This window comes from Aplysia californica, unplaced genomic scaffold (assembly GCF_000002075.1).
Source record: "Aplysia californica isolate F4 #8 unplaced genomic scaffold, AplCal3.0 scaffold00117, whole genome shotgun sequence".
NCBI lineage: Eukaryota > Metazoa > Mollusca > Gastropoda > Aplysiida > Aplysiidae > Aplysia > Aplysia californica.
The window spans coordinates 545,743-572,810 of NW_004797387.1; the positions used below are offsets into that span (position 1 = coordinate 545,743).

The window sequence follows — 27,068 nt, forward strand, 5'->3', positions numbered from 1 at the left end:
GAGAGAGAGAGAGAGAGAGAGAGATAGAGAGAGAGAGAGAGAGAGAGAGAGAGAGAGCATACATCATCTTGTTCCTTGTTCTTGTTGATATACAAGAAACAAAAGTGTAGGCTACAGAAAATAAATATGTCTTGGGCACATTGGCTAATACTTTAATTATAAACGAAGCTAGAAAAGAAACAGAACCACACACCATATACGAGTTCAGGTACTTTTTTTGGTGGCTTATCAAAGAGAACCGTAGTATAAATACGTAGGCCTACATACAAAATTATATAACTTAAATAATAAATATACTAAGACAGAATTCTATAGAAATGGGGTGATATTAAATGATGACATCAGTCAAAACCAAGAATGGGTTTGCTGTCTACTCACCTTTGAAGAATACTTCTAACGTTAGTCCAGTGAGCGGCAAGATCGAAGCTGCCTGTCTAACGAGCTGGGCGAAGATTTGCCTAATCCTCTGAGCAGACAAATGACCCTGCGAGGGACCGGCGTCTACGAGTAAATCCCCTAGAGGGTGGGGGGCTTGGTGAGGTAACACTCGACCATAACAAGAAAAATTCGTGTCCTGACAACCGGTATCTTCAAACGTTTTGGCCGTCACAAGGTGGGTTAGAATTACGGTGAGCTCGAACTCGTTCACACACGTAGTTTTCATCCCTTGGAAATATGCCTCGTTTGGCAGCGGCGAGGCACACTTGAATCGAACATCGATCTCGCCGACTTTTTCTAAAAGAGGGAGAACAACTTGAGTCATGCAAAACGCTATGCTATCCCTGCATACTTGACGAGATGCATCAACAATGTTTTGGTTGAACTTGTGCAGTGCTGTGTTCAACTCATCCATGATTGAGGGCACATTGATAGAGCGGCGAGGGCACCCGCGAACAAACTTGTTTACGTCCTCGTCAAGGCCTCGGCGTCGGTATCAACGAGAACATAAACAAAGGGAACATAACCGCGCTTCTAATGTAGAGTGGCCTCCCCTGAACTGACGTGTCACGCTTCCACTTCCGTCTTACGTCTACAGAGGAGTTGTAATATTTACCAGCAGTTTTCTCAACTACGTGTTCTCTCGATTGGGGAGAAAACAGGTAAGATCTGTAGTACTTTGCTCACTTTTGCTTCTTCCATTGAGCTAAGCTAACACTCGCAGATGAACAGACTTGGGATCTATTCGATATTTTGCGTGGATTCAATCAAACCCGGTTTTTAGGATCAGTTGTTTAGACTTTTACCCATCACAATCACAACGATCCAGTAAGGGGCTTGGGTTTGTTGGTCAACGACGTTGTTATATATAGTTTACATTTCTAAGTGTGATAGGGGTTTATGATTCTTCTTGTTAGGGTTACTATTGACTTGAATTGTTTAAGCTTTTTTCCTCATACAACCCTTCACTGACCTCTTCAATTATCAACTGTTTCCACAGTGACATAGCCCTAGCCTACTAGAATCTAACTTGCCCTCCCAAGTCAAGTAGTTATGCGTAGCCTAGATTTAGAATCTAGATCTAGATCTAGATCTAGGCTTATAAGGCCTATTTAACTTTTAAACTAGATCTAGAATCTAGATCTATAAACTATAAATAAGGCCTTGGTCTTAGGCCAGTCGTACTTCTACCTGGCCATGTTATATGATAAGGCTATTCTCACCCCGGGTGAGAATAGCGCAGGCGGGAATTGGCTATTCTCATCCGGGGTGAGAATAGAAAAACGATCTAGATTCTACCTCTCACCCCGGGTGAGACTTGCCAGCGTAGGCTATTCTCACCCGGTGCGAAACAAGACCTGCTTTTCCTCATTTTAGAATACCTGTCTATCGGTGTGGATGATCAAATTGATAAAAGCCAAGAAAAAATTACGTTAAAGCACAAAAGTAAGCTAATTTGATCGTCTTCAAAAATGCTATGGCTATTTCACTGTTCGAATCGAGCCGAACTACGCGGGTCGCCATTTTGTTTTGCCCGAAAGTTCTCGCAAGATCTACTCCTCCCCTCTCTCTCTCTCTCTGTCTCTTTCTGAATACTGTCTATCGGTGTGGACGATCAAATTGACCAAAACAAAGTTAAAAAATGATGTTAAAACACAAAAGTAAATTAATTTGGTTGTCTACAAAGATGCTACGGCTATTTAACTTTTCGAATCGAGCCGAACTATGCGGGTCGCCATTTTGTTTTGACTTTTGTCCGGAAGTTCTCGCGCTACTCCTCTCTCTCTCTCTCTTTCTCTTTCTCTCTCTCTCTCTCCACTGCCCACAGACAAAATTGTACGCTTTTAGTAGACTACAGTTGTAATGGAACGTTTGTTCACGGCACAGAATACTACAATTTTTCTGTTTTATCACAGTGTAGAATTCTGTGGTTTAGGGTGAACGCAAAATTTGTTGGCCTAGATCTAGGCTATAACAGTGAACGCGCACCGGGTGAGAATAGCCAAAAGACTCGCCTGCACTATTCTCATCCCGGGTGAGAATAGAGGTGGCCGCGCAGGCGAGTCTTTTGGCTATTCTCACCCGGTGTGTGTTCACCGTTATAGCCTAGATCTAGATCTAGGCCAACCAATTTTGCGTTCACCCTGAACCTCAGAATTCTACACTGTGATTGTAATCGAACAGAAAAATGATAGAATTCGGAAGGACTTCCGTAACGAGCGACCACCCCATCAAACACAATAAAGAAGAGGCCTAGACCTAACCCTACACTAACCCTAACCCTACCCCTACCCCTACCCTTACCCTTACCCCTACCCTTACCCCTAAGCCCTCAATTCTGCTCTGTCTCATAGTGGTCGCTCGTTACGGAAGTCCTCCCTAGAATTCTGTGCTGTGAACAAATGTTCCATTATTACCGTTAGAAGACTAAAAGCGTACAATTTTGTCTGTGGGCAGTGGAGAGAGAGAGAGAGGAGTAGCGCGAGAACTTCCGGTTAAAACAAAATGGCGCCCCGCGTAGTTCGGCTCGATTCGAAAAGTTAAATAGCCGTAGCATCTTTGTAGACAACCAAATTAATTTGCTTTTGTATTTTAACATCATTTATTAACTTTGTTTTGGTCAATTTGATCGTCCACACCAATTGACAGTATTCAGAAAGAGACAGACAGGGAGAAGAGGGGAGGAGTAGATCCTGCGGGAACTTCCGGTCAAAACAAAATGTCGACCCTCGTAGTTCGGCTCGATTCGAAAAGTGAAATAGCCATAGCATCTTTGTAGACCTTCAAATTAGCTTACTTTTGTGCTATAACATAATTTTTTCTTTGCTTTTATCCATTTGATCATCCACACCGATAGAAAGTATTCCGAAGTTAGGAAAAACAGGTCTTGTTTCACACCGGGTGAGAATAGCCAACGGTGGCAAGTCTCACCCGGGGTGAGAGGTCGATCATATTTTTATTCTCACCCCGAGTGAGGATAGCCACTTCCATCGATATAAAACACACGTTTTAAACCAGAGTCCGGAATAGATATATAATCTAGATTCTAGATTTTGTAAATTTGGTCGTCACTGAATTATAAAACCTCCTAATCAAATCATTCTTTATAGTATAAAAATAAAGTATTAAAATTTAGGCCTTAGCTTAAATCTACCATTTCCCAATCAAAGGTCATTTTATTCAAATCTTGTGGCTTATTATTAGGATCAAACTTCCACTCATAATATAATGACCTAACAAGTGAATCTGCGCTGGCAGGCATTTGCATTGTAACATTTAATAAGTTGTTTTGTTTTCAGTGACAATATATTCAATCTCTTGTGAAGTCAAGTGAAGTGTGTTAAAATGTATGAGAAATCGTGATTCATTTTAATATTTCTGAAAAATTAACGAAACCTCGAAATAGTGACTGACGTGGTGTAGTCTTTTGTACTGTAGATTTGGGTTTGGGCAGGGCTGGTAGTATAATGGTGCCTGTAGGTGTAGGTGGGAAGGACAGAGAGAAAGGTTGAGTTCTAGTATTAGAGCCAGAATGTTTAGGAATACAATTTCCATTGTCTTTTCATGAGCAGAATTGAATTTTGCTTTTGTTTTGTTTGCCTACTTTTCTCAGGAATTTGACATAAAAGTAAATCAGTCTGTAATTCTTTTAAAATTAATTAGCTACCTACGCGATTTTATAGATGATGGTCATGTAAAAACACGATCCAGTTTTCTTTGTTTTGATCTCTGTAACATTTCAGTTTCTTGAAAAGGTCATGGTTTTGTAATTTGAAAATTATACTACTTTACCTTCTGGTGATGCACGTTTTCATTTAGGTTTAGTTTAGCTGAAGACGCCAGACTGGTGGTATAGTAAATCTTGTCCGAGGTTGATTTATATCTCTTTACTTTTTATTTCTTCCCAGCAGTTGTGTTGCAATGGCGACCTATCAAGAGTTCATTCAACAGAATGAAGACAGAGACGGCATCAGATTTAGCTGGAATGTGTGGCCCTCTAGCCGTCTGGAGGCAACCAGGATGGTTGTCCCCCTCGGAGCCATTTTCACTCCCCTGAAGGAAAGGCCAGACCTTCCACCCATTCAGTACGATCCTGTACTTTGTACCAGACCGACGTGCAGAGCGATACTCAATCCATTTTGGTGAGGAAGACCATTTATGATCTCTTAGCTGTTTTTTCATGTGATTCCTATCATGAGAACATGTAATTTCTGTGTACTTTTTAATGCTGTCTCAAAAAAATAGAAATAAGTTATTGATCCTGCTTTACATTATTGGTAATACGGGGTGCCCATTTGGGGATGGGGTCGGGTTGGTTTTCAGCCGGATTGAGGGCGCAAAGCAGCTATTTTGGCAAAAGCCAATCGCGTTTGTTTTTGGGCAGCGAGTCGGGCGATCGACCCGATCCCATTCGCAATGGGCACCCAGTATAAAATCCTTTGGAGTTACCCATTTTTCTTGCCACAATGACAGTATCAGCAATATTCTGGAATTGTATAATTTTATTACTAGAATGATTGAATCTTTCATTTTGAATTTTATGTGTGATCAATCATGCTAGAAAGTGACAGCATTAATACAGTCAAGTAGAAAACAAGCTTTAAACTTATTGCAGGATATATGTGTAAACTGTTTCCTTTCATTTAATCAGAGAAAGATTTGCATGTGAGCAAATAAACTCCTGTAAACTTTCCTTCTTTGTACTGAGCCATAGCTCATCCTTAAAAGGATGCAGAACCCACTATTTAAGCTTCTCAGTGGACTCATGATAGTTTTCTCTGCATTTTTTACACTGTTCTTTACATATTTTCTTTTTCAGCCAAATTGACTACAGAGCTAAAATGTGGACATGCAACTTTTGTTACCAGCGCAATCCCGTAAGTTCCTAGGCAATTGTGTTTGAATGTCATGTAAGGTTTAAAAAAGTAATTGAGCCTCTATATTCATGTTATTTCTTAAATATGAAGTAGTAACATACTTTTTTCTTTCTTTCTTTCTTTTTTTTGGGGGGGAGGGGGGGGGGAGTACATGATGTAAAAACATTTTTTATGGGTGGGGACTGTGAATAGTGATACCTTGTTGTTTCTTTGTTTCTGTATAGTAGCATATCTTTCGGGCAAAGAATTATGTTGGTTGACATATATATATAAAGTTGGCTTTGCGGACGGTAGACTGGATGCAAGTTAGGAGATTTAATGTATTTTCTAATGAGGTTTTCTAAATTAGGTTTGAATTGAAAATAACAGTTTGAGATGTGAACTTCACTAACGCTTTGAGACCTTCCTATAAATGCTATTAGTTCCTTGCGTGTTAGATTTATATATTTTTCCTTGGTTCATGAATTATGGTATATTAAATTGCCAAGTTTGTGCTTTACTTTTTCCCAATCAATAACCATACTTTGGTTTTTACCTTTATGTCAACAGTTCCCCCCTCAGTATTCAGCAATATCAGAACAGCATCAGCCCGCCGAGATCATCCCACAGTTCTCAACCTTGGAGTACACTATCACAGTAAGACTCTCTTTCCAACTGTGCCCGTTTCTGCTATTCTCTTTGGTCCTTCTAGAAGACATTTATTGGTCATGATAATAGTTTTCTGGACTATTTCTTGTGTATAAGGCACTTTTTACCCCTTCTTCCGTGTTGCCTGTTGGTGCCATGTTTAGAAAAAAAATCCACTGAAAGATACAATTCATTGTTTAGAAGAAGTGAGCTGTTAGGATTCATTTTTTATGTTGCGTGGTATTTCTTGTTCAGCATATTATTTTTGATAACCGCTGTATTGCCAGTGGTGTAGAAAATCTAAAAGTGAATAGCTGCTTGTTTGTGAATTTGTCTAATGTTATAAGGGTTTTTTGGGGATTGCTGTAGTTTTCAATACAGGGTACTTTTGATTAGTTAAACTTCTTTCCAATCCCCCTGTAATTTATGTTTGTTTTTCTCAGTTCCCGATGACTATATGTGATGCATCATGGTGAAATCAGGCACTCGTCAAAATAATGAAATTAAAGGAACAGGAACATATCCCTACATTTTGGCAATTTTTATCAAATTTTTGTTTTTTGGCAAAGTTTAAAAAAGTAATTGAGCCTCTATATTCATGTTATTTCTTAAATATGAAGTAGTAACATACTTCTTTCTTTTAACATTTTAAGTCATATATTACACATATCCATGTGAATTTTACTGAAAAAATTTGAGTAAAGGCTCAAAATGTTTATTTTTTTGGTTTTCAAGGACTCTCAAGCTATTGAAATTACCAAACTTTGGCAGCCATTTTCTCGCAAATTTTACCACTGAAACCAGGCAACCTCATCTGCTTCAAACGCAAATATCTCTACTTCTATTCAAGATAGACTGGCATTTGTTTTGTAGAAAGCAAGGCAAAGGAACAAACTTTCAGATGATACCAATAACTGCACATGCCCAAAAATTGACGAGCGCCTGATTCCACTGCATCATGACACATATTTTTTATTGCGGTACCTCTGTTTAGCAGATGAAGCGGACTGCTTTCTTTGTTTGAAATTTAGGGGGAGGGGGGTGGGGGGGAGACACAAATGAAATTGCTCAAATTGCTGAGATGGATGTTCTACTTTATCAAATGTTGTGGAATTTAGGAACAAAAATGTCCTTTTAGACACAAAATATAGTGAGCATTTTTCTTTTTAAAAGACATTTTGTGAAACAGAATGAAATATAGTTAAAGAAAAAAAAGTACATAATTATTATATGAATACAGAAATGTTTACCTGAGATTGTGACATTTGGGTCTCATCTTTTTAAAAATTTCTGCTCATTTTCACCTGAACTTATAGCATGTGAGTGCTGACTCTTCCATTGTTCTGCACCCATTTCAGCGTGCCACATGCCACCCACCAATCTTTTTGCTGGTTGTGGACACATGCTTTCCTGAAGATGAAGATCTGCAAGGCCTGAAGGTAATCTTTCTCTCTTTTTATGTGTGTTCTCCATACTCCAGACTGAACACTTATCCATGTCCCAGTCACTCAAGGAAGTACTGGATGGTAATGTTTGATCTTGTTAAAAGTTTAAACTTGAAGCTGGGAAAGACATGGAGTCTTTGATAATGATTATTATCAGTTAATTGTTTCTATTCATGCATTGAAATGTTTTGGCAACAAGTTATAAAGCTCTTGCTTAAATCAACATTATACTGTATCAAGGTGTTCTCTGATGTGCTGGTTTGTTGTTTTTTCTTCAGGAGTCACTCCAGATGTCCTTGAGTTTGCTCCCGCCCAACGCTTTGATCGGCCTCATCACCTATGGCAAAATGGTGCAGGTTCACGAACTGGGCAGTGAGGGGGTATCCAAGTCGTACGTCTTCAGGGGAACCAAAGAGCTCAACGCCAAACAAATCCAGGTATGGTAAAAACTTGTGGGACAGAGCAATGTACAGCAGAACAGGCTCTTTGATAAACCTGACATTTACAGTTCAAATTTCTCTCTTTGATGTCCAAATAGCATGGGGCCAAGGGTTACAAGATGAGCCTCAAAGGCAAAATCATTGTTTTGTTTTCAATATTGAAAAGTATTGGGGAGTTAAAATACAATCTTTAGTAATTGTTTAGTTTTAGAAAGAGTTTTATATCACTTGCTGCACAATATTGTCATAAAAGTGCTGCAGATTGGAAGTGTTACTTGAGAGTAACAAACACGGAAAAGAAGGAGAGATATGGATGATATATGTTTGATAAGAAAGAAAGAAAGAGCAATTTGATGATTTCAGATTTCCATGAAAATGTTTATGATCATGGGTTGCTTTTTGTCTGTCTTTTTTTTTAGACTGATACTATTTTTGAAGATAGATACCTACATACATAGATACCTGGATAATTTAGATAGATACATAGATAGATAAGCTTACCAGATGCAAATATAGATACATAGATAAGTATCTAGATGCATAGATAGATACATAGATAAGACTTGTGAGGATGAGGTATACTGGAAAGGAGGACTTGATGAAGGTTCTGATGAGAATTATGAAGAGACATTGGAGAATATAAGCTCATTCTGCTGCCACTGTGCTCCACCAGGAGATGCTTGGCATTGGGAAGAACGCACAGAGCAACCCACAGCAGCAGCAGCGCGGAGGTGCCCAGGGCCAGCAACAACAGCAGTTTCAGCTGCCCTCAAACAGGTGAGAGAGAGAGTGGAAGAGAGAGACAGACAGAGTGAGAGAGAGAGAGAGAAGAGAATTGTCCAAGATCTGCTTACTTCGCCCACAGTAAATTCCATGTCTGGGGGTACAGAACTCTTATCTTTTTTTTTTCACCTTTTCGTTTGGCTCCGCTGCCAAGTTTTTGGTTGCTATAAGCTTGATGCGAAAATCTCTTTAATTTTTGTGTGTGTAGCATTTTGTTAATTTCTTTCTGGAAAGTCATAGTAAAGAGGTCAAAAGGTATGCTGATGAGAGCTCTAGTATTGTTATTTCTTTCTACTTCTTTTCAGTGTTACTGTTGTCTTTATATTATGCGGACGAAAATCTAGTCATTGTCAGACCAACTTAACCACTCAGTACAACCAAACTGGAACAGAAGAAGTCCACCCCCTACCCAACTCTAACCCTACCCCCCACCTCTGCACGCTCATTTGCTGACTAGGGTTTTTGATTTAGTTTGCAAACAATAATTAATAAAATTTCAAGTTTGCTACAAGGAAAATGTTGATTAATTTTGCACTTCTGTGAAGAGGGAATAATACAAATTTGGTGCTAGAGGCAAATAAATCAACAAATAACATGGCGTTGCTGTGTAATGTTACTCATGTTACAGTCGTGAGTCATGGTTTTTGTCATCTTTTCTGTGGTCAGATTCCTGCAGCCTGTGCACAAATGTGACATGAGCCTGACAGACCTGCTGGGAGAACTTCAGCGTGACCCCTGGCCGGTGGCTCAGGGCAAGAGGCCGCTGCGCTCAGTCGGGGCTGCCCTCTCTATCGCTGTTGGATTGCTGGAGGTTAGTTGCCGTTGTTTTTTGCGCCTACTCCTCTTCCTCCTCCTTCCTTCTTCTGATTCTCTATCGCTGTTGGATTGCTGGAGGTTACTTAGTTACCGTTGTTTTTTCTGTTTCTCCTTTTGCTCCTCCTCCTCCACCATTTTCTTCCTTCTTCTGACTGTGAGCAGGAACCAGGGTATATGTGAGGTGTCGTAATAAATCAGGCGCTCGTTTAAATAATGAATTCTATGAATCTTGCATTTTTCTGCCCCTTTGGCAATATCTACCGAATTTTTGTTTTTTGGTTCAGCACCTTTTATATCCAAAGAAAAAATTTCTGTGTGAATTTTACTGGAAAAAAAGTTGATTTAGGGTTCCAAAAAATGTAAATTTGCAGTTTCCAAGTTCTCCCAAGCGTTGGAAGTCACCAAATTTTGACAGCCATTTTCACAAATATCTTGACCTCTATTCAAGATGATTGGGTATTTTTTTTCCTAAAAAATAAGGCAAATAAACAAGCTTAAAGACAATACCACGTGCCCCAAAATTGATCTGATTCCATCACAAATATATCGCTCACTCTTTTGGTAGATTTTCTTTTACGCAAACATCACTTGAATGTTCTGTTCTATATAAAATGTTTTTTCTCTTGCTCAGTGCACGTTCCCCAACACAGGAGCTCGCATCATGCTGTTCATGGGTGGCCCGTGTACCCAGGGCCCTGGCATGGTGGTGGATGATGAGCTCAAACACCCGATCCGATCACATCATGACATCGAGAAGGACAGCTGCAAGTACATGAAGAAAGCCATGAAGGTATTAATGACTTCTGTTCTTTCTCTCTCTCTGCTCCGCCCTCCCCCCTCCACCCTCTGCCCTCCGCCCTCCCCTCCCATTCTCCCCATCCTCCTTTGTATTGTTCTTATTCATTTTATTTGTTCCTACGGAGGACACATTTTTAAGATTGGTTGTGAAGATTTGATCCAATTTCATAAAGACAGTGGGTTTTTACTCTTATGTTCTTTGGATTATTAATGTAATTTCTTGTCATGGCTTTGAGTCTAGTTTTTATTTTTTTTAAAGTTTCAAATCTTAATTTAATTTTTTGGGGGGGACCGCAAACAAATTCAAGTACCTGTTGTATGTTTGCCTCAAGTGCTTGTCTGTAGAGGGGATAACTTTTGGTATAAAGAAGAATTTTTAAGTTTGCAAATTGGCCTTGTCTGTTTTCATACTGTGACATTTAGTCTGTCTACAAGCATCTGTAGTTGATAGGTTCTTTGCTTTTCACTCAGAAGATATGAGTACAATTCTTCCATGGGGAAGAAAGTGACGAAATCCATTTACAATCTTTGTTTTGCTTTGACTTTATCCCACAGCACTACGAAGCTCTGGGAAACCGTGCAGCAAATAACGGCCATGTGATAGACATCTATTCATGTGCCCTGGATCAGACTGGTTTGCATGAGATGAAGTTCTGCCCAAAATACACGGGGTATGTCACTTGGGTGGTTGGCAGGCACTCTAGTGTGGTTTGCTCCACTCTTTCTTTCTTATCAAACATCCATCATCTTTATCTCTCCTCCTTTATTTTTGTTTGTTTGTTACTCTCCAGTAATATCTCTATTCTTCAGCACTTAGGTGACCTAATTGTATTGCAAGTGCAGTAAAACTCTTTCTAAAAGAGAAAAACTAAACATCACTTTTTAAAAATCAATTATTTTGTACCGAGTCACTGAGTATTATGGGCAGAATGTGGTGGTTAAAACTGACACTCAAACTCTCTTTAGGGTGCTGGATGGATATTACTTGCTCTTGCTGCTTTTTGTCTAAATCTATAGTTAGATTTTGTCTCAAAACTTTTTTTTTTTAAATTTGTCAAAAGTAGGCCAGACACCTGTGTTGCTTTACTTAGAAATTAGAGGGCTGTAACAGCCATGAGGTGACCGCCAGGTTTGCTAAGAATCGCGCTTGACATCATGAACCGAAATGTGCTGAATGTTACTAGCCAGTAGCTGTGAACTTCTATTTCTGTGTCCTTTAACTAGAAAATTCTTTGAGTGAAAGTTGTAACATTTTGTAATAAAACTACTTACAGTGTTGTCACAGTTGTAACATAGTTATGGGTGTAACTACAATGACCCTTTCAGCAGTGTTTGTTTTTTAAGAGGCCAGAACTCTGATTTTCACCTCCATCTCCTCAAGAGGAGCTGTAAACTGTCCTTACTGATGCAGGTACAAACAAGCCCGATTGGGTATTCAAACTTTGGTCAGTCTAGCTGTTGTGTGAGATAAGAGTTGAGCTATTGGCCCCTCCCCAGTTAACAATAGGAATGTCTGTCTGTCCCTCAGTGGCCACATGGTGATGGGAGACTCGTTCAACACGTCACTGTTCAAGCAGACCTTCCAACGAGTATTCTCCCGCGACCAGAAAGGAGAATTTAAAATGGGATTTGGCGCAACTCTTGAGATTAAGGTAAGAATTTTCTTTGATTTGTGATTCAAATTTGTGAGCGGGTGGTTGGCGGGTGCTTTGGTGTGGTGGCGTCAGTGGCCTAGTGGTTAGGCTACCAGACTCATACACCTCGGGTAGAAATATGATAATAAAAGTAAAAAGCAGGTGGCTAAACAAAAAAGGGCATGCTTGTGCACTGTAACTAAGAGCATACTCTCGTTTGGGGGCTACTTATATACTGAAGAAAATACTCCTGTGGGATGTTTTTATTTTTATAAATGTAGCACATTGCGAGGGGCTGCTAGTGAGAAAAATAATAGATTGCATTCATATTGCGGTCTATCCCATACAAGTAGAAATGATGAGTACTGTACATCAATCACGTGGTCATGAAAAGTAATAATTCATTCACAAAAGATAAAATATTTCACAGTAACAAGAAGAACCAGTTCAACCACATGAAGAAGAACCATCACAGCCATACATTAATTATATACACGTAAGGACAGCAACACATCTATGAGTGCAGCACGCAAGCTTTGACCTACAATAGAGGACTTTCAGATGCTCACATTTACTATTTTTTTGTGCTCATTCTGCAGACGTCCCGGGAGCTGAAGGTCTCTGGTGCCATCGGGCCATGTGTGTCGCTGGGTGTGAAGGGTCCGTCCGTGTCGGACACAGAGATTGGTCTGGGTGGCACGTGCCAGTGGAAGATGTGTGGCCTCTACCCTAACAGTTCACTCGCCATCTGCTTTGAAGTCGTGAATCAGGTGAGGGGGTTCACAGTGCTTTGTTTAGCTGATGGAGTATTGTAAACGTGTCGTTGATATATTTTGACGTCTGCAGGCTTATTGATTTTTGACAGTATCAGATTCATAACTTGTTTGTGGTCTTAATTTCATTTCTGGCAGTGTTGAATTTTTTCTCATTCGTGGTTTTTATTGCTGAAATTTTATTGCTCTGTCAATTTAAATAAAAACTTATCTGTGGTCTTCAGTATGTGTTATAGTGTCAACTTTTAAAACTCACTGATGGTGTTAATTGGTCTAGCACTGTCATATATGGTCTTATTAATCAATATTACTACTTCATAAATATTCTTTTATATGGAAAGTAGCATATCACAGAAAATTGAGATTCCTTGTACTAGGTTTCTTTTTTCTGCTTAAACAGACAAATATTACATCTTTAAAATTAATACTTATATAAATAAGTGTCCTTTCATGACTTCAGCTATGATGTTTGTGTGGTTTTTCTCCCCAGCACAATGCACCTATACCTCAGGGTGGCCGGGGCTACATACAGTTTATCACACAGTACCAGCACTCCAGCGGAGAGCGAAGAGTTCGCGTCACTACTGTGGCTCGCAGGTATGGTGGGATTTTTTGCTGTCATAAGTCACAAAATCGTTTTTTCTTCCGTCTGCTTTTGGTTTTTTTTAACATTGTGTTTCATCTTTCCTTTGAAATGTATTCGAGTTTTCAGTCTCTCCAGTGTCCCCACACATGGTTGATTGACGCTTTTATATAGCCTGCTCCTACTTCTGAACATAATCGTTATTTCACTGATTTATTAAATGTATTTTCTCTTTTACTCAAGATACTGGTTTTTCATATGTTACCAAGACTTCTTCCGTGCATTCATTGTATACTATCCACTCACCTCTCCAATATTTTTCCTTCTTCTTTGAGAGCGTTTCCTGAAATTCGTCAATTTCTTAGCTCTAAGTTCTGGCCTGTTTCTTCCTCAGCTGGGCAGACGCCAGTGCCAATATCCACCACGTCTCTGCCGGCTTTGATCAGGAGGCAGCAGCAGTTCAGATGGCGAGGATAGCCGTGTACAGAGCCGAGACTGACGATGGGCCAGATGTCCTTCGCTGGCTGGATCGTATGCTTATACGTTTGGTAAGTCGCTCAGTTCTCTAGAAGCAGCAAAGTCTGCTGTTCTGAAGATGTTGGCTGCTCACCACCATTTTGGATATAATTTGAATAACCTTTCCTCCTTCCTTTTTTCTCTTTTTGCTGATGCTTTTCTTCCTTTTTCTTGTCTTTGACCTAAAGGTCCCCCTCAGACTTGAATCTGCAACGTTTTTGTTTTTTAAAGGATTTTTTTGGGTCATCAAGTTTTTATCCTACTGCTTCTTAACAGCTAGGCTTATTTCTGTTTTTTGTGAGTGACATATTACATTTAACAACATATTACTATCGTGATCATTTGTTACACTGGTCACTCAGGTTTTGTTGCTATAAAATAATGAAAGTCTTATTTACTCATTAATTGGGTTTTTTATTGTTGTTGTTCTGTTTGCTTTCTTTTTATTCACTGATATGTGTTTATATTGTGTGTTCAGATTTTCACTTTTTAAAATCTTTCCGTTTCTGTTTGTAGTGTCAGAAGTTTGGGGACTACCACAAGGATGATCCAACCTCGTTTCGCTACTCGGAGAATTTCTCCCTGTACCCGCAGTTTATGTTTCACCTGAGGAGGTCACAGTTTTTACAGGTGTTCAACAACAGTCCTGATGAGACCTCCTATTACAGGTGAGTTCTTCCTTATTCTGCTTACCTTACAATGGAAACTGTGTCCAAGGCGGCCATCCATTGTAAAGGAGAAAATCAGTTGTCTTAGGCAAAGTGGTCATAATATATTTTTAACGTGCAGGGTGGGGGTGGAAAGTGGTTGTTTGAACAGTTGTCTTTAACAGATGACTGTTAGAGCAGGTTGGTCTGTACTATGTTGTTGTCCTCCGAGCAGTATATTGGCTTTAATTCAATATCATTTTGTGATATGTTCGTGTGCAAGGCTATTTTGTACTGCCACTTATGGTCATGGATGTACTTGGCTTATTTTGTGTTCAGTGTCCTCTTGGATGCAAAAAGGTCATTTGCAAGTGGATGTATTGTTTTAGCACTAACAAACGCGAGCATACCCCTTTCATACCATCTTTTCCCTATATATACATGCATGCATGCAATGTTCATATCATCTTTCCAACAAGTATACAATATTCATATTATTTTGTCCATACACAATTTTCCGTAACCTACAATGTTCATGTCATCTTTTCCTGAGACACATGCGAGCATACAATGTTTATATTATCTTTTCCCCAGACACATGCTCAACGTGGAAGACTTGACTCAGTCACTCATCATGATCCAGCCCATACTCTATGCCTACTCCTTCCACGGCCCCCCAGAGGTAAACGGGTAGCTCAAGTAGTGGTTGCTATAATGCAATCTTGCTTACTGATGCAAATTAGTTTTGTCATTCTTTGTTTGGAACTTACTACAATTATTTTCTGTAGTATAGCAGAGTTATTTCGAGTGCCCGCATCAGGGTACTCTTGAACTCAGATTTTCGAGGAGTATTTTTTTTTAGCTCTCCACTCATCTGACTGTTTAAGATGGGTGTCAAATATTTTAAGATGGATGTTTAATGAAGACCTTATAGTGTTGTGAAGGAGAGCTACAATCTCATCATATCCCTGATAAATTTTTTTTGCTTGATGTTCCCCATTCTTTATTGCCCTCTCAACTGGAAAAATTCTTTTGGTTCCAATTTTGGTGGGGTTTTTTGGGTGGAATGTGTCTGGATATTTACAGAAAATTTCAGGGTTTAAATTTGAAACTGTATTCAGGTGTAGCGTTTTTATCTGTGTTTATTTTCATAAGAGTGTTTCTGTTTGTTCATCATGCTTTGGAACCAGTGTGTTGTTCTTACAAGGAGCAGTATTACTCACAGATTCAGCTTGATTTCTGATTTCATCCTTTTTAAAATTTTTTTCTTGTCTGTGTTAAGTTTTCTGTAACGTATCTTTTGCCACTATTTTTTCTTTCAGCCTGTACTGTTGGACAGTAGCAGCATGCAAGCAGACAGAATTCTTCTTATGGACACGTTTTTCCACATTCTTATATATCATGGAGAGGTGAGTGAAATGCAAAATCTTGTTTTATAATATAATGATATTTATGATTATGGTGTTTTTAACTCCTTATCTCCGAGGGGGGGGGTAAACACACTTTGCTGGGGCCCTGTTTTGATACAAAATCTAAAATTGACATTCGTCACTGAATTGGGCATCAAATCAAAACAAACGAACTTGTTTCAATAGTTATTGATATATTAAATGAACTTCCGATAAAAGAGACCTGTTTTCAGCAATAGCAATTTGACTTCGAAGTGATTGTAAAGGAATGTGCTTGAGCTGCTGCCAGGGGGCCCACCGGCACAGCGCTGGGAGCAGCTTGCCGGAGATTAGGAGTTGTGACATGACCATAGTGTATTGTCTTTTCCATAGTAAGGTGTCTTGTTATGGAATATGGCCCCACTGCCATCCCTTGTAGGACAGTGCTGTGTTGTGTTTTGGTACTAGATTACACTTCAGTGCCAAGTTGTTTCTGTGTAATTGCAGTGTTGCTTTATTGTTTCAATTTATTCACTACTGCCATGAAGGTGAAAGGTGTCACTGGAAGGTCCTATTTTTTTGCTGTCCTTCCTTTGTTTCTGCCTGTTGTTGTCGTCTTGCCCTATCCCAAGACTAAGACTTTGCAAAACAACTATTTTTACTTCTTTTTAATGTTAGGGTTATCCTTGTTCATTCCTGACAAAATAATAACCAAATTACAACCTAACAGTCGGTCACATGTCATGTTTTGTTGTCAATACTTGACCCGATCTACTGCTCAGCGTGTGTTTGGATGGCAACACTGGTGGATCTTTTCTTTCCTTTTGTTGTTTGTGTCTTTTTCCATACAAAAAAAATATATTTCTCCTGCCTGATGTGGGTGGTGGAGGGCAATTCTCATAGGTCCTACTTTTTACTTTCCTCTTTTTCATTTATCTATATTTTGATCTTTTCAGACTATTGCCCAGTGGAAAGCTCAAGGCTACCAGGACCTCCCAGAGTATGAGAACCTGAAACAGTTGTTGCAAGCGCCACTTGATGATGCCCAGGAAATTTTGCAGACGAGGTTCCCCATGCCCAGGTACATCGTGACGGAGGCCGGAGCATCACAGGTGAGACAACCTTTTGGGGACTGTGGCTTTACATTTGACATGGGGAAATATCTGTCTTTTTAGTTGCATATTTGTTGTTTTGTTGGTTTTTTAAATAAAAACTTCTGTCCTGTTTTGGGGTTCTTTTGTTTTGGTTTTTCTTTATTTTTTGTTAGACTTTGTAATAATTCAGGAAGTCATATCTTGCATACTGTTTTCCAATTCAGAATTCAACAGTGTCGTCTGCATCTGATAAACATATTTTGTAAAGTCTCAGTCACGCGTTTCTTTTCCTATTGGCATTTTGGCGGAGCCTTACTCTAAGTAGTCACATTTTTTAATGAATAGTCATCTGATCATGTGAAAAACTAATACTGGATCATCTCATAGGGAAAAAAATGTCTTGAAATTTTAATCAGGTTCCTGATTCTTCACTGCTCTTACATGTTAGTCTTGGACGATGCCTCGGGCTATGAAGATTGTATCAGGGATTTCTTACACATGTGTTATGTTGGTAATTTCATGATGCAAGACATATTGCTATGTTAAAATTCTGATGCAAGACAGATTGCATCATAGGTTCATATGTGCCACAGTGACAAACTGCTTAACTTTGCAGTTTTTTCATAATATGTAAGCTTTGGGCCAAAAATTTTGCTGAGCATGAGGAAGGCACTTCTAATTTGTTGAATGTCTTTGGTGGTATTCATATCTTAATTTTGTGTTTGCTCTTTCCTTTTCTCTGACATTTTATGATTTCATCGACTGCTAATGTGTATTTGGTTACGATCTTCACAATGGGCATTGAGGTCCAAATATTTCTCTTCTCTTGTGGAATATTTCTCTTTTAGACTATTGTCAGAATGCCAAATCCTAGGCCTTCAAAATGATCATTGTATCTGGCAGCCCGTTGATACTTTTTTAATAAAAAAAGCAATCTAAACAAAACTGGAAAAAACTCATGAAAATGGTATGAGAGTTGTTGGATCAGCATGCTTTTCTTAAATAACAGGTCTCGAGAATAATTAGAATTTATCCTTGTGATTTCTAAAAAGCTCTTTGTTTCTTACAGGCTGGCTTGCTTTTCCCTCCATGATTTCTCAAAACAGCTCAATTATTGATCATTTGTACTAGGAATGAGAAGCTTTCAGCACTCTTGGAATTTAGTAGTTTAACAAAAATGAACTTTTCTGACTGGTTTGTTTTTTTGTGCAGGCTCGGTTCCTTCTGTCCAAGGTGAACCCTTCACAGACACACAACAACATGTACGGCTTCGGAGGACAGGTGAGTCCAGTTTTATATTGCTCCAACATAATTTCACAGACATTATCCCATGCTACACTTGTGTTTATAAATGATGAAGACACTCTGGATTCATTTTGTGCACAATGTTTTGTTATTGAAACGGAATTCCAAGCATAGATTTTTACTTGCTTTAATAGATGTTGCTTTGACTTGTTGGATCTCCAGGTTATAGAAGTGATACGTGTTTTTCATGTGAAATGTGATTGACGTAGTTAGTTTATTGAAGAAAAATTAATCTTAAATGTTTTGTCATAAAACATGACTTTTCAAAAGTTCAATTACAATCAGGTTAGTGCTGTCTTCTATTTGTTTAATTCTAAATGTGACTGGGTTCACCCTATGAGGTTGTCACAGTATACTGTGTTCTGTCAGGACATCAGTTTCTGAAGGCTTGGTCCATCAAGGGTCCAGCTTTGTTTCTGATCTCACACAAATTGCCCCTTTAATTTTTTATTCTCCGTGATGTTCATTTTGTTTCTTTTTCTTTAAACATGATCTCAGAATAACAATTATTCTAAGATCTCATCAGTATATGTTTAGTTAAAAAAAGTGTCTGTTTTGTACAACACTGTCTTTCAGATTCCTGTAAATTTAAAGTTGAGACTCTATATTCCTTGACTTAAAAAGGATATAACCGCTGCTTAGTGCATCTTGATACTTTTGCAAAAGACAGATTTGCATGAAGCCTTGATTTACTCTGTTCAGATGAGATCAGAGAAGAGTTTTGTGTTTGAATGACTCTGGGATCTATGCTGGCATGATACATGTAAATCCTTTCTGTGGTTTGTGGATTTTTTTGTTTGTTTTGTGATGTGTACAGTCAGAAGTAGAGCATAATAGTATTAATAGGAGTGTTAAATGCTCACACACTAACTAGAAGTGGAGGATAGAGTTGTCCGTGACTGTAGTAGAAGTACACTGTCTTGGAGGTTGTTATCAGAGAATCCTCAGATTTGCATGTAGTACAGATGGTGGGTTTTTGTGGGGGGTTTTCAGTGAAGTTAGAGTGAAACTGAAGGGGGAAAATATTCAGAGCTGAATATTTAAGAACCCAGGTTTATTATTACATTTTTTATGTGAAGTGAGAAACTCGAGAAGAGACTCAAATGGAGATAATATATATAATAGTTGTCTGTTCATTTCTCAACGTACTATTGTGTTTCTGTGGACTTATCGGAGGTAGTCTATTGCCCATCTTGAAAAGTATCAGACAGACCATTTAGTAGTAATTGAAAGAAAGAATTTTCAATATATGTAAATCAGGGGTTGGTAAGTAAACTTACCTGGGGGTCTGCTCTGTGGACTAGGGATGTGTTACCCCTGCGTTCAGAATTGATTATTTCAAGTGAAGTATGGTCGTACAAACTTTTATGTAGTCCAACTGGGTGTCCTAGTAGAAGAAAGAGAGAAAGAGTGTATACAAATACACTAGACACTTTTGTCTCTGCAAATCTTCAATATCAACATAAATTTTAAGAATGTTCTTGTGTTGTGTCACAAAGGTTGATTGTGTTTATAAAGTGGCTATAGCTAAAGAAAAAAGGCTCTTTTAAGTCAAATTTTGTGAGTGTGGGGGAGGAGGGGTGTCTCTCTTGTTATTCAAGTCGTCAAAGTGACCACACTTGAGAAGTAGATGTACTTACAGAGTGTCAGTGGGAGGACCTATATCTGTTATTCTTGTCCATTGTCATACTTTTTTACTTGTTCAAACTGACAGTGAATGAGTCAGTGGACTTCTGGATACGATAGTAAAACACAATGTACGGATAGGGTTAAACTCTGATACACCCACTGGAGATATGACACTCCTATCCCTCATCCCTCACCCACCCCCTCGCATGAATGATGTCAACGGTTGCCATATTTTCCTCCACGTCACAGATTGTCATGACTGAAGGATCGGCAGGACCAGAGCCTGCTGTAAATGGCCCCATGTTCTTTCTTTTTTATTTCGGTGACCCTTGGGCTCCTATAAATGGCCATAGTAGATCTGCCAAGTGCCTTGATAAAAATTCTACCTGCTTCGATTTTTTTTTTTTGGGGGGGGGGGGGTTATTTTCACTTCAAAACACCCAATCAGTTTTACTTTTTTTTAAAAGAAAAAATTTCTTGTTTTACTTACAAACAATATGCAGCCCGGCCATATATGAATGACGTGTAAGGGAAGTGAAAATACAAATAATTACAACATTTTCTCTGAGTTTTTTTCTATACCAGATTCGCCTGTTCTGTAGTAGCTGCAAAGACTTAAATGTTTATTACAGGCCTTTTTTTTTTTTTTTTTGGCTGATTCACTATGTGATGTTAACATACTGAAGTCTGTATGATTCCTATTTTTTTAAAAATCCGAACCGCTTTTCTTAAAAGAAGATTCTGAAAAATTATTTTGTTTTGATGATCATAGAGTTTGGCAGGTCTACTGTTGGCTGGTCTTCTGTCTGGCTTGACATGGTTTCCTGTAGGAGGAGCTCAGCTTGTGGGGTCTTCAGGCTATTGAACAAAATCTGAATGTCTTATTTTGCAACAGCATTGAATGACCTACTGAAAAAAAAGTTTTAGAGAATAGGCGATTCCTTATAATGTAAACTTATACTTATTGAGACTGTTCCAAATATGAAGAAGGGGATAATAGATGAAGATGTAAAATGAAGCGGACTTTTTAAAAGTGATAAAACCATGAAAATTGTTGGTTTGTTTGTTTTTTGTAGCTTCTCCACTATTACCCTATGAAATTCACAAATGTGAAGTCCACGAATTGCTCTTTCAGAAGAAAAAAAACTCAGATAGATTGCAATTTTGGCTTTTTAAGGGGGTGGAGGATATTGAGTATGAGAACTATTAAAAACAACAAAGTTGCCCTCTGACTCGTTAAACCTGGTACATGTATAGGCAACTTCTCATCTTTTGGATTTCTAGAGATTACTGAATATTAAATTAATGTTGTAGACCACAATTACTATTGAATAATGATTTGAAGCGCTCACTTAAACACTGCTGCAAAATGATTGGGGTTTTTTTTCTCTTCAGATTTTGTTCTGATAGCCTTAAAATAGTATAATGGGTTGCCCTGCTGGTTATGTAATGAGTGGCTATGTTCATGGGTGTTGCTGGTTGACAGAGACTTGTCCTGCCCTTGTTTTCTTCTCCATGTTGCCAAACTATTTTTTCCCCCCTGAATTTATCAATACTGCCTCCTTTGCAGTCTGTAGGGTTGATCTTGGGTGTGTTTATCGGCTTATTTTTTTAATTTATTTATTTTTTTCCCCCCTTCTTTGCTGTGGTTAAAGAAAATTGAAGGTGGTGGTGTTGTGAAGTTTTACTTAATACATGATGTGATGGAAGCAAAAGGATTAATTTGCATGATTCCAAAAGCATACTGGTGTTTTTAGCTTTAATCAATAAACCTGTATGCCAGCCAACTGTAAGGCCTGGTATAGCTTTTAGTTATTTGTGACAATGTGTTCTCCATATCTGTTTAAGAAATCAGTACTAAAATTTCCTTGAACCCTGGACTTTGCTTAAAGTGCAGTGTGGATTAAATGTTTTTAGACTTAATAATGCTTGAACCATATTGGTAAGAAGATGGGAATCTAATAAGTTATCGCCTGAAATATATCTGTAATTACTTTGTTCCCTTTTTAGCACAGTTTTAAGCAAAGTCCACTGAATATTTTTGTGGTTGTGAGGCAGGTTTAAAAAAAAAACAACTTAAGATAGATACATTTTGTGTCATTATGGTGAAAGGTTTTTGTGGGAGTGGTGCACTGGTATCTATGCTTTACTTTTGTCCTTCTCGAGCATAAGAATATGGTCTTTCTGCAGCGGCGTGCCCGTTTGTCGTTATATTTGCCACTGCAAGTAGCCTATTACCCAGCTGTCACTGAAGAGGATAATACAGTTGTTCTCCAGATTTACATGTCGAGACTTTATTTATTTTTCCAAGATTTTTTTTAAAAATGTCTTTTGCCGTCTGTATTGTTGCACAATGAGCTGTATTCTTCAAATACAGCCATAAAATATGAGGGATATAGATTAATATCATTTTTTTCTTCTTTTAGAAAAATCTAAAGTGTAAGTGTAAATAAAGTAAAGTCAATGTTTTTACAAAGCCCCAAGACTAACGGGAATATATTCCTTCAGGGTTAAAAAAAAAAGACATGGAATATATTCCTTATTTGCCTTTACATATTTAGTTGTAGAAGATTTTTAAATATTTAGTGATGATCTTTACATTACAGTACAGTAGGCTATTACAGCTATGGAAAAAAATGTTAACCCACCAATGTTGGCAAGTAATTACTTGGTCCTGGAATGCTTAATAATTTTAACGAAAGAAATCCAGGGTCTTTTTTATATTTAAGGAAATACTTGAAGTAACTGTGATTTTAGTTGGACAAATGAACCCATTTATAAACGTTTTTCTTTCAAGGTGATAAATGCAACTGTTTGACATATAGGCCTTTAGTTTACTCACTCACCACTGTCCATGTGGACCTCACTGTTGGCAGCCCCGGCTCAAATTTCTGAAATGGTCATCTTAAGTTTTGAATTTATTACTCGAAGAATTTTCACGGCTCTCCTCCCTTTTGGTTCAAGCCTGTTGTAGCTCAGCATTAAGTTGAAGGTCTTGCCTCTTACATTTGTCTACACCGTGTTGAAATAACCCCCCGGGGCAGTGCTACTAATTGAAGTGTCTTTAGGCCATTCCCTAAGGGTGGACATAAACTTGTTCTTATGCACAGTAGAATTGTAAATGGTCTGATTCATCACTGTCATGCTCATAACTGTGCCAGAACTGCAACAGGGAACTGCTGCTTTTACTTTCCTAATCCTTACTATCATAATTTTCCTCTGCTTCTTTTGTATGTTTTGTCACACTCTTGTGACCTGCTATATCCGGGATGCCTTGATAGTCTAAGCAGACTGTGCTGTTGAAGCTAGAGAGGTGAGCAGAGTAAGCCTGATTCCCTGTAAGGACTTCTCTGCTGACATCCACCCCTTGGCGCTCATATGACCTTATGCAGTTGCAAGCACCGTAAAACCTCTACTAAAACCTTTTTTTAAAAACATGTTGAAATGTGTCATAGTCATGCCTTACAGTCTGTAATATGAAGTCACACTTTGCCTAATGGTACCACGCCATACCATGTCACACGATGTTAATGTTATACTACTTATACCCCAATTTTTGTTATAAATATATGTCAAATCATACTATATCAGGAAATGCTACACTTTATAATGGCGTAATTACTTGCCCATTCTATATTCTTGGAACGGAGTCCTTCCCTGTTGGTGGGTGGTTTGCGGGTGCTCTAGTGTGGTATGCTCCTTCTTTCATCGTGTCAGACATCTATCGTCCTCATCTCTCCTCTTTCTCTTGTTTGTTACACTCGAGTAACCCCTCTAATCTTCAGCACTTATTTTTATGCATTTGTGTTGGAAATACCATAAAACTCACCAAGCCTGTGGTTGGAGGGCACCACTGGTAGGTCCTACTTCTTTACTTTCCCTCTGCTGTTTCTGTCTGTCAGTCTGACTTTTTCCCAGCACTAACAAATAACCAATTATTGTGTCGTCATTGTACACTTCTCTTTACCCAAACCAACAAACTCTGACAAAAAACCCCCTAAAACTTGGCCGTTGTCCCTGTCTCCCCAGGATGGCTCGGTGCCGGTGCTGACGGACGATGTGAGCCTGCAGGTGTTCATGGAGCACCTCAAGAAACTGGCTGTGTCCAGCTCCTCCTGAACCGAAGCCTCGGCGCCGTGTGGTGACAGTCGGGGTAGTGGGCGCCTTCCGGTGGTCGTGACCGCCCGCAGACAGACGGCTCAGCGGGACCTGGAGATGAGAGCGCGCGCTGTGACACTCATCTGAGTGGCCATGCTGTAGATACGGGGGGTGGGGGTAAGAGAGGAGAGGAGGAGAATGAGGAATATTTATGGCTCTAGAGAGCGGGCATTTTTTTTTTCGCCGAGAAAAAAGTTATACTATGCTGTATAAGAGAAAGAAAGCAAAATGGACAAAGGTTATGGCAGATATAAATTCTTCTGTGTGTCTGGGTATTTTGTAGCATGTCTAAGTGAGAGAGAGAGGGAGAGATGTATTCTTCGGAGCATATGTTGACATGGGGGAGGTTAACGCTTTTCACCCACGCAGTGCGCAGAGCGCGCGACACTTATCCCCTCGGACAAGGATACAGGTGTGGTACATGCTATATCACACCGTAACCGATCGGCGTCCCGTGGGGGCATAGTGTTTTTTAAAAAAAGGATAGTGGTGATGATTCAAGATCATCTTTACTTGGGGTTTTTTTTTTTGCGTGGATGTTTGTACAATTCTTTAGGCACTAACATTATATCATTTGAAGAAAGTCTAGTCACCGGGCTAAAGATTGGAGAATTATTCTTTGTTTCAAATTTCTCGAGGGTGATATTTTCCGCCCCATTGCTATATTATGGTTTAAAGGTTTGTGATAAGTTGGCGTGTGTGCATGCGTGAACATGTGATTTCAACATAATGCACTCTGCCAGAAAGACTGAAGTGACTGTTGCTAACAAGTGTGACAGAAATGAGTGGGTTCACTTCATTGTTGTATTGATCTGTATGATACGTGTACACAACTACATGTCTTTGTTTAGCTCACAGTTGGTTGGAAACTTGAACTGCTTCAAAAAAGTTTGAGGATAGAATTCAGATGGCTTCTGTATTCTTCTCTTCTTCCTTGCTGAAAAATTGTACATCTCTTCTCAGTTTGGATAAGTGGCAGACGATCAAATGCTATGCCTTTGAAATGATTTGTCTCCTCATGATCATCGCACTAGTTGCTACCACTACCCCAGAGTGAGAAAGTTCTAACATTTTTGGCCATTTTGAGTTACTAAGACCATCTCAAAGTTCCCCCGAGGGTAACTTATGCACTTGTGTTATGACTGCGCGTGTATTAGCTAGCGAGGGGGATAAACTTCATCAATGTATGATGTTACTGTTTTATGTATACTGTTGGAAACACTAACAGGGTCGGTTCATCACTTTGATGTTTCAGCAGTATAAGTATCTGGGAAGACTATTTCACTGTACCGAGATTTATCCATCTTTCAGCAAGAGAGAGATTTTTTTTGTGTAACTGTTTTTCTTTCTGCATCTTCCCTGTCAACTTTGTTGTAGTTCGCAGCAGACCAGTGCTGTAACAGCTGTTCTTGGTGCTGAAAGCTTCATAAGTACCTGTAGTATAGTTTGTCCTGCTCCAGGAAACGAGGCTGACAGGAAACATTTGAGGTAGTAGTTATATTTTGCTGGGAACAAATTTAGATAATTGTTGCTTTGAAAATAATTTTTAAAAGCAGATAATGCTGTGCCACAGCAGAGACGTCTCTCTGTCAACTTAAATGGATTGTGATAACTTGCATTAATGGGAATGTGCACATTCATAAAGAAGAGAACAATTAACTTAATATTAACAAGCTGTGAGTTTTTAATGGTTAATAGGGGGAACTATGTCACTCAGTGTTCACTGGAGCCATTTAGACCTTGGATTTGTCACAAATTATTGTTCAAATCACAATCCAATGTTTACACAGAAACAGCCAGATTATAACTGCTGCTTCGTAGTTTGAAGAAAAGATGACATAATTCAATGTGTTTTGCAGCTCACTTGCAGTGTATTTGTGTCACTGAACTGTTGGCTACAGTGGTGTATCAGAGCAGTTTAGAGGATGGATGTGGCAAGGACATAAGTTTCGTTATTTTATTGGTTAATTGTTGTTTTTTTAAATGACATTAAGAAGTGAGACAGTATACTTGATTCTGCTACATCAGTTCCTTCTAGTTCTCTGTGGGCTATACTTATGCAATGTTCATTATTTATGCTGTTGTATAGTGCATGCAACCGAACTATTACTGTGAAAGTATAGCCTGTTTAAATATTGGATTTAACATTGTTACTTTACTTAGTACATTGAAGTACATGAATATTCACCAGATTATTCTTGCAGTTTCCTTTGAAGATTTTCCTCAAAATCAGTGTGTTTGAAAATGTCAGTAAATATTCGAATTGATGTCCGACATGTTTTTGAGTTTTCCTTCTTTAACCCTCGTAGCGCTCCAGGCAACAAAACTCCTCCCCCGCTCTCACTCTGCTGAGCACGCGAGGCGACTATAATCGCCAACAGGCTGGCCAGCTCCCAGACGCGCGAGGTGACTATTGTCAATTTGGGGGAACACCTTATTTTTGGAGCAAATAGTGTCTCCTTTAGCTGTTATTATTAGTTCTGTTATGGAAAATTTTACTGTAGAATTGTTCAACCTATCAAAATCAAGGAAAAAAATAACCCAGGGCTCAAGGCACTGAGTACCTTCATGGGTTCTGTTAGGGATAGACTCTATAATGTTTATTTAGGTCAATTACCCTTTAGCGCTGAACAGTGAATGAATGATTGGTTTCATTAACAGTTTTCAGTTTATTATTTTGAAAACCATATCTCTGGAAAATGAAGTCCTTTCTGAATTTAGAAATGTATGCTTGTATAGGGTTTTGGTGAATGTATGCGCGCATACTGTCAAGATACAAAAAGAAACAATAACTTTCCCCGCGTAGGCCTCAAATGACGCGGCCAGCGCTCCGGGGCAGGTCACGAACGGTCAAGGCTAGGCGAGCCCGGCACGGAGCACGCTCAGTGCTTCCGGTAAGCGCTACGAGGGTTAAAACTTGCCATGCTCAACGATGGCTGCTCTGGGGCACTGGCAGTCCTGACAGCTTGGGTAGGAAAGAATCTCATGAGAGTGTACATATATAAATGGTTCTCACATAGTGACATAATGAATTGTTAAACTAATTACATCTTCCAAGATCTTCATATCAGTCTGCAGAGGAAATGAGCGCTTGCTCAGATTGTGAAGTCGGTGATC

The 27,068-nt window shown here is 39.0% G+C and overlaps 2 protein-coding genes across 3 annotated transcripts in view; one reads left to right on the plus strand and one right to left on the minus strand.

Annotated features, from left to right (window-relative positions):
- LOC101852616 (protein mab-21-like 2) overlaps positions 1–921 on the minus strand; it is a 37,690-nt gene extending 36,769 nt beyond the window's left edge. The window contains exon 1 of the mRNA XM_005095921.3: positions 379–921. Within this exon, the coding sequence (XP_005095978.1) occupies positions 379–853 (475 nt within the window). The 5' untranslated portion in view covers positions 854–921. The remainder of the gene's footprint in view (positions 1–378) is intronic.
- A 70-nt stretch (positions 922–991) lies between these two features.
- Positions 992–26,225, plus strand: LOC101852843 (protein transport protein Sec23A). 2 transcript variants are annotated; one of them, XM_035969110.1, is made up of 20 exons: positions 992–1,100; positions 4,350–4,580; positions 5,258–5,315; positions 5,865–5,951; positions 7,301–7,381; positions 7,666–7,824; positions 8,501–8,604; positions 9,277–9,421; positions 10,058–10,216; positions 10,780–10,895; positions 11,753–11,876; positions 12,458–12,628; positions 13,122–13,228; positions 13,609–13,762; positions 14,247–14,398; positions 14,972–15,059; positions 15,700–15,786; positions 16,722–16,877; positions 18,072–18,140; positions 23,823–26,225. In XM_035969110.1, exons 2-20 carry the CDS (start codon positions 4,360–4,362, stop codon positions 23,910–23,912), a joined length of 2,328 nt encoding a protein of 775 aa, XP_035825003.1. In that variant the 5' UTR covers positions 992–1,100; positions 4,350–4,359; the 3' UTR covers positions 23,913–26,225. The 2 variants fall into 2 exon arrangements, with proteins under 2 accessions (XP_035825003.1, XP_012936590.1); XM_013081136.2 differs by having other exon boundaries at positions 998–1,100; positions 4,347–4,580.
- Positions 26,226–27,068: the final 843 nt, after the last annotated feature.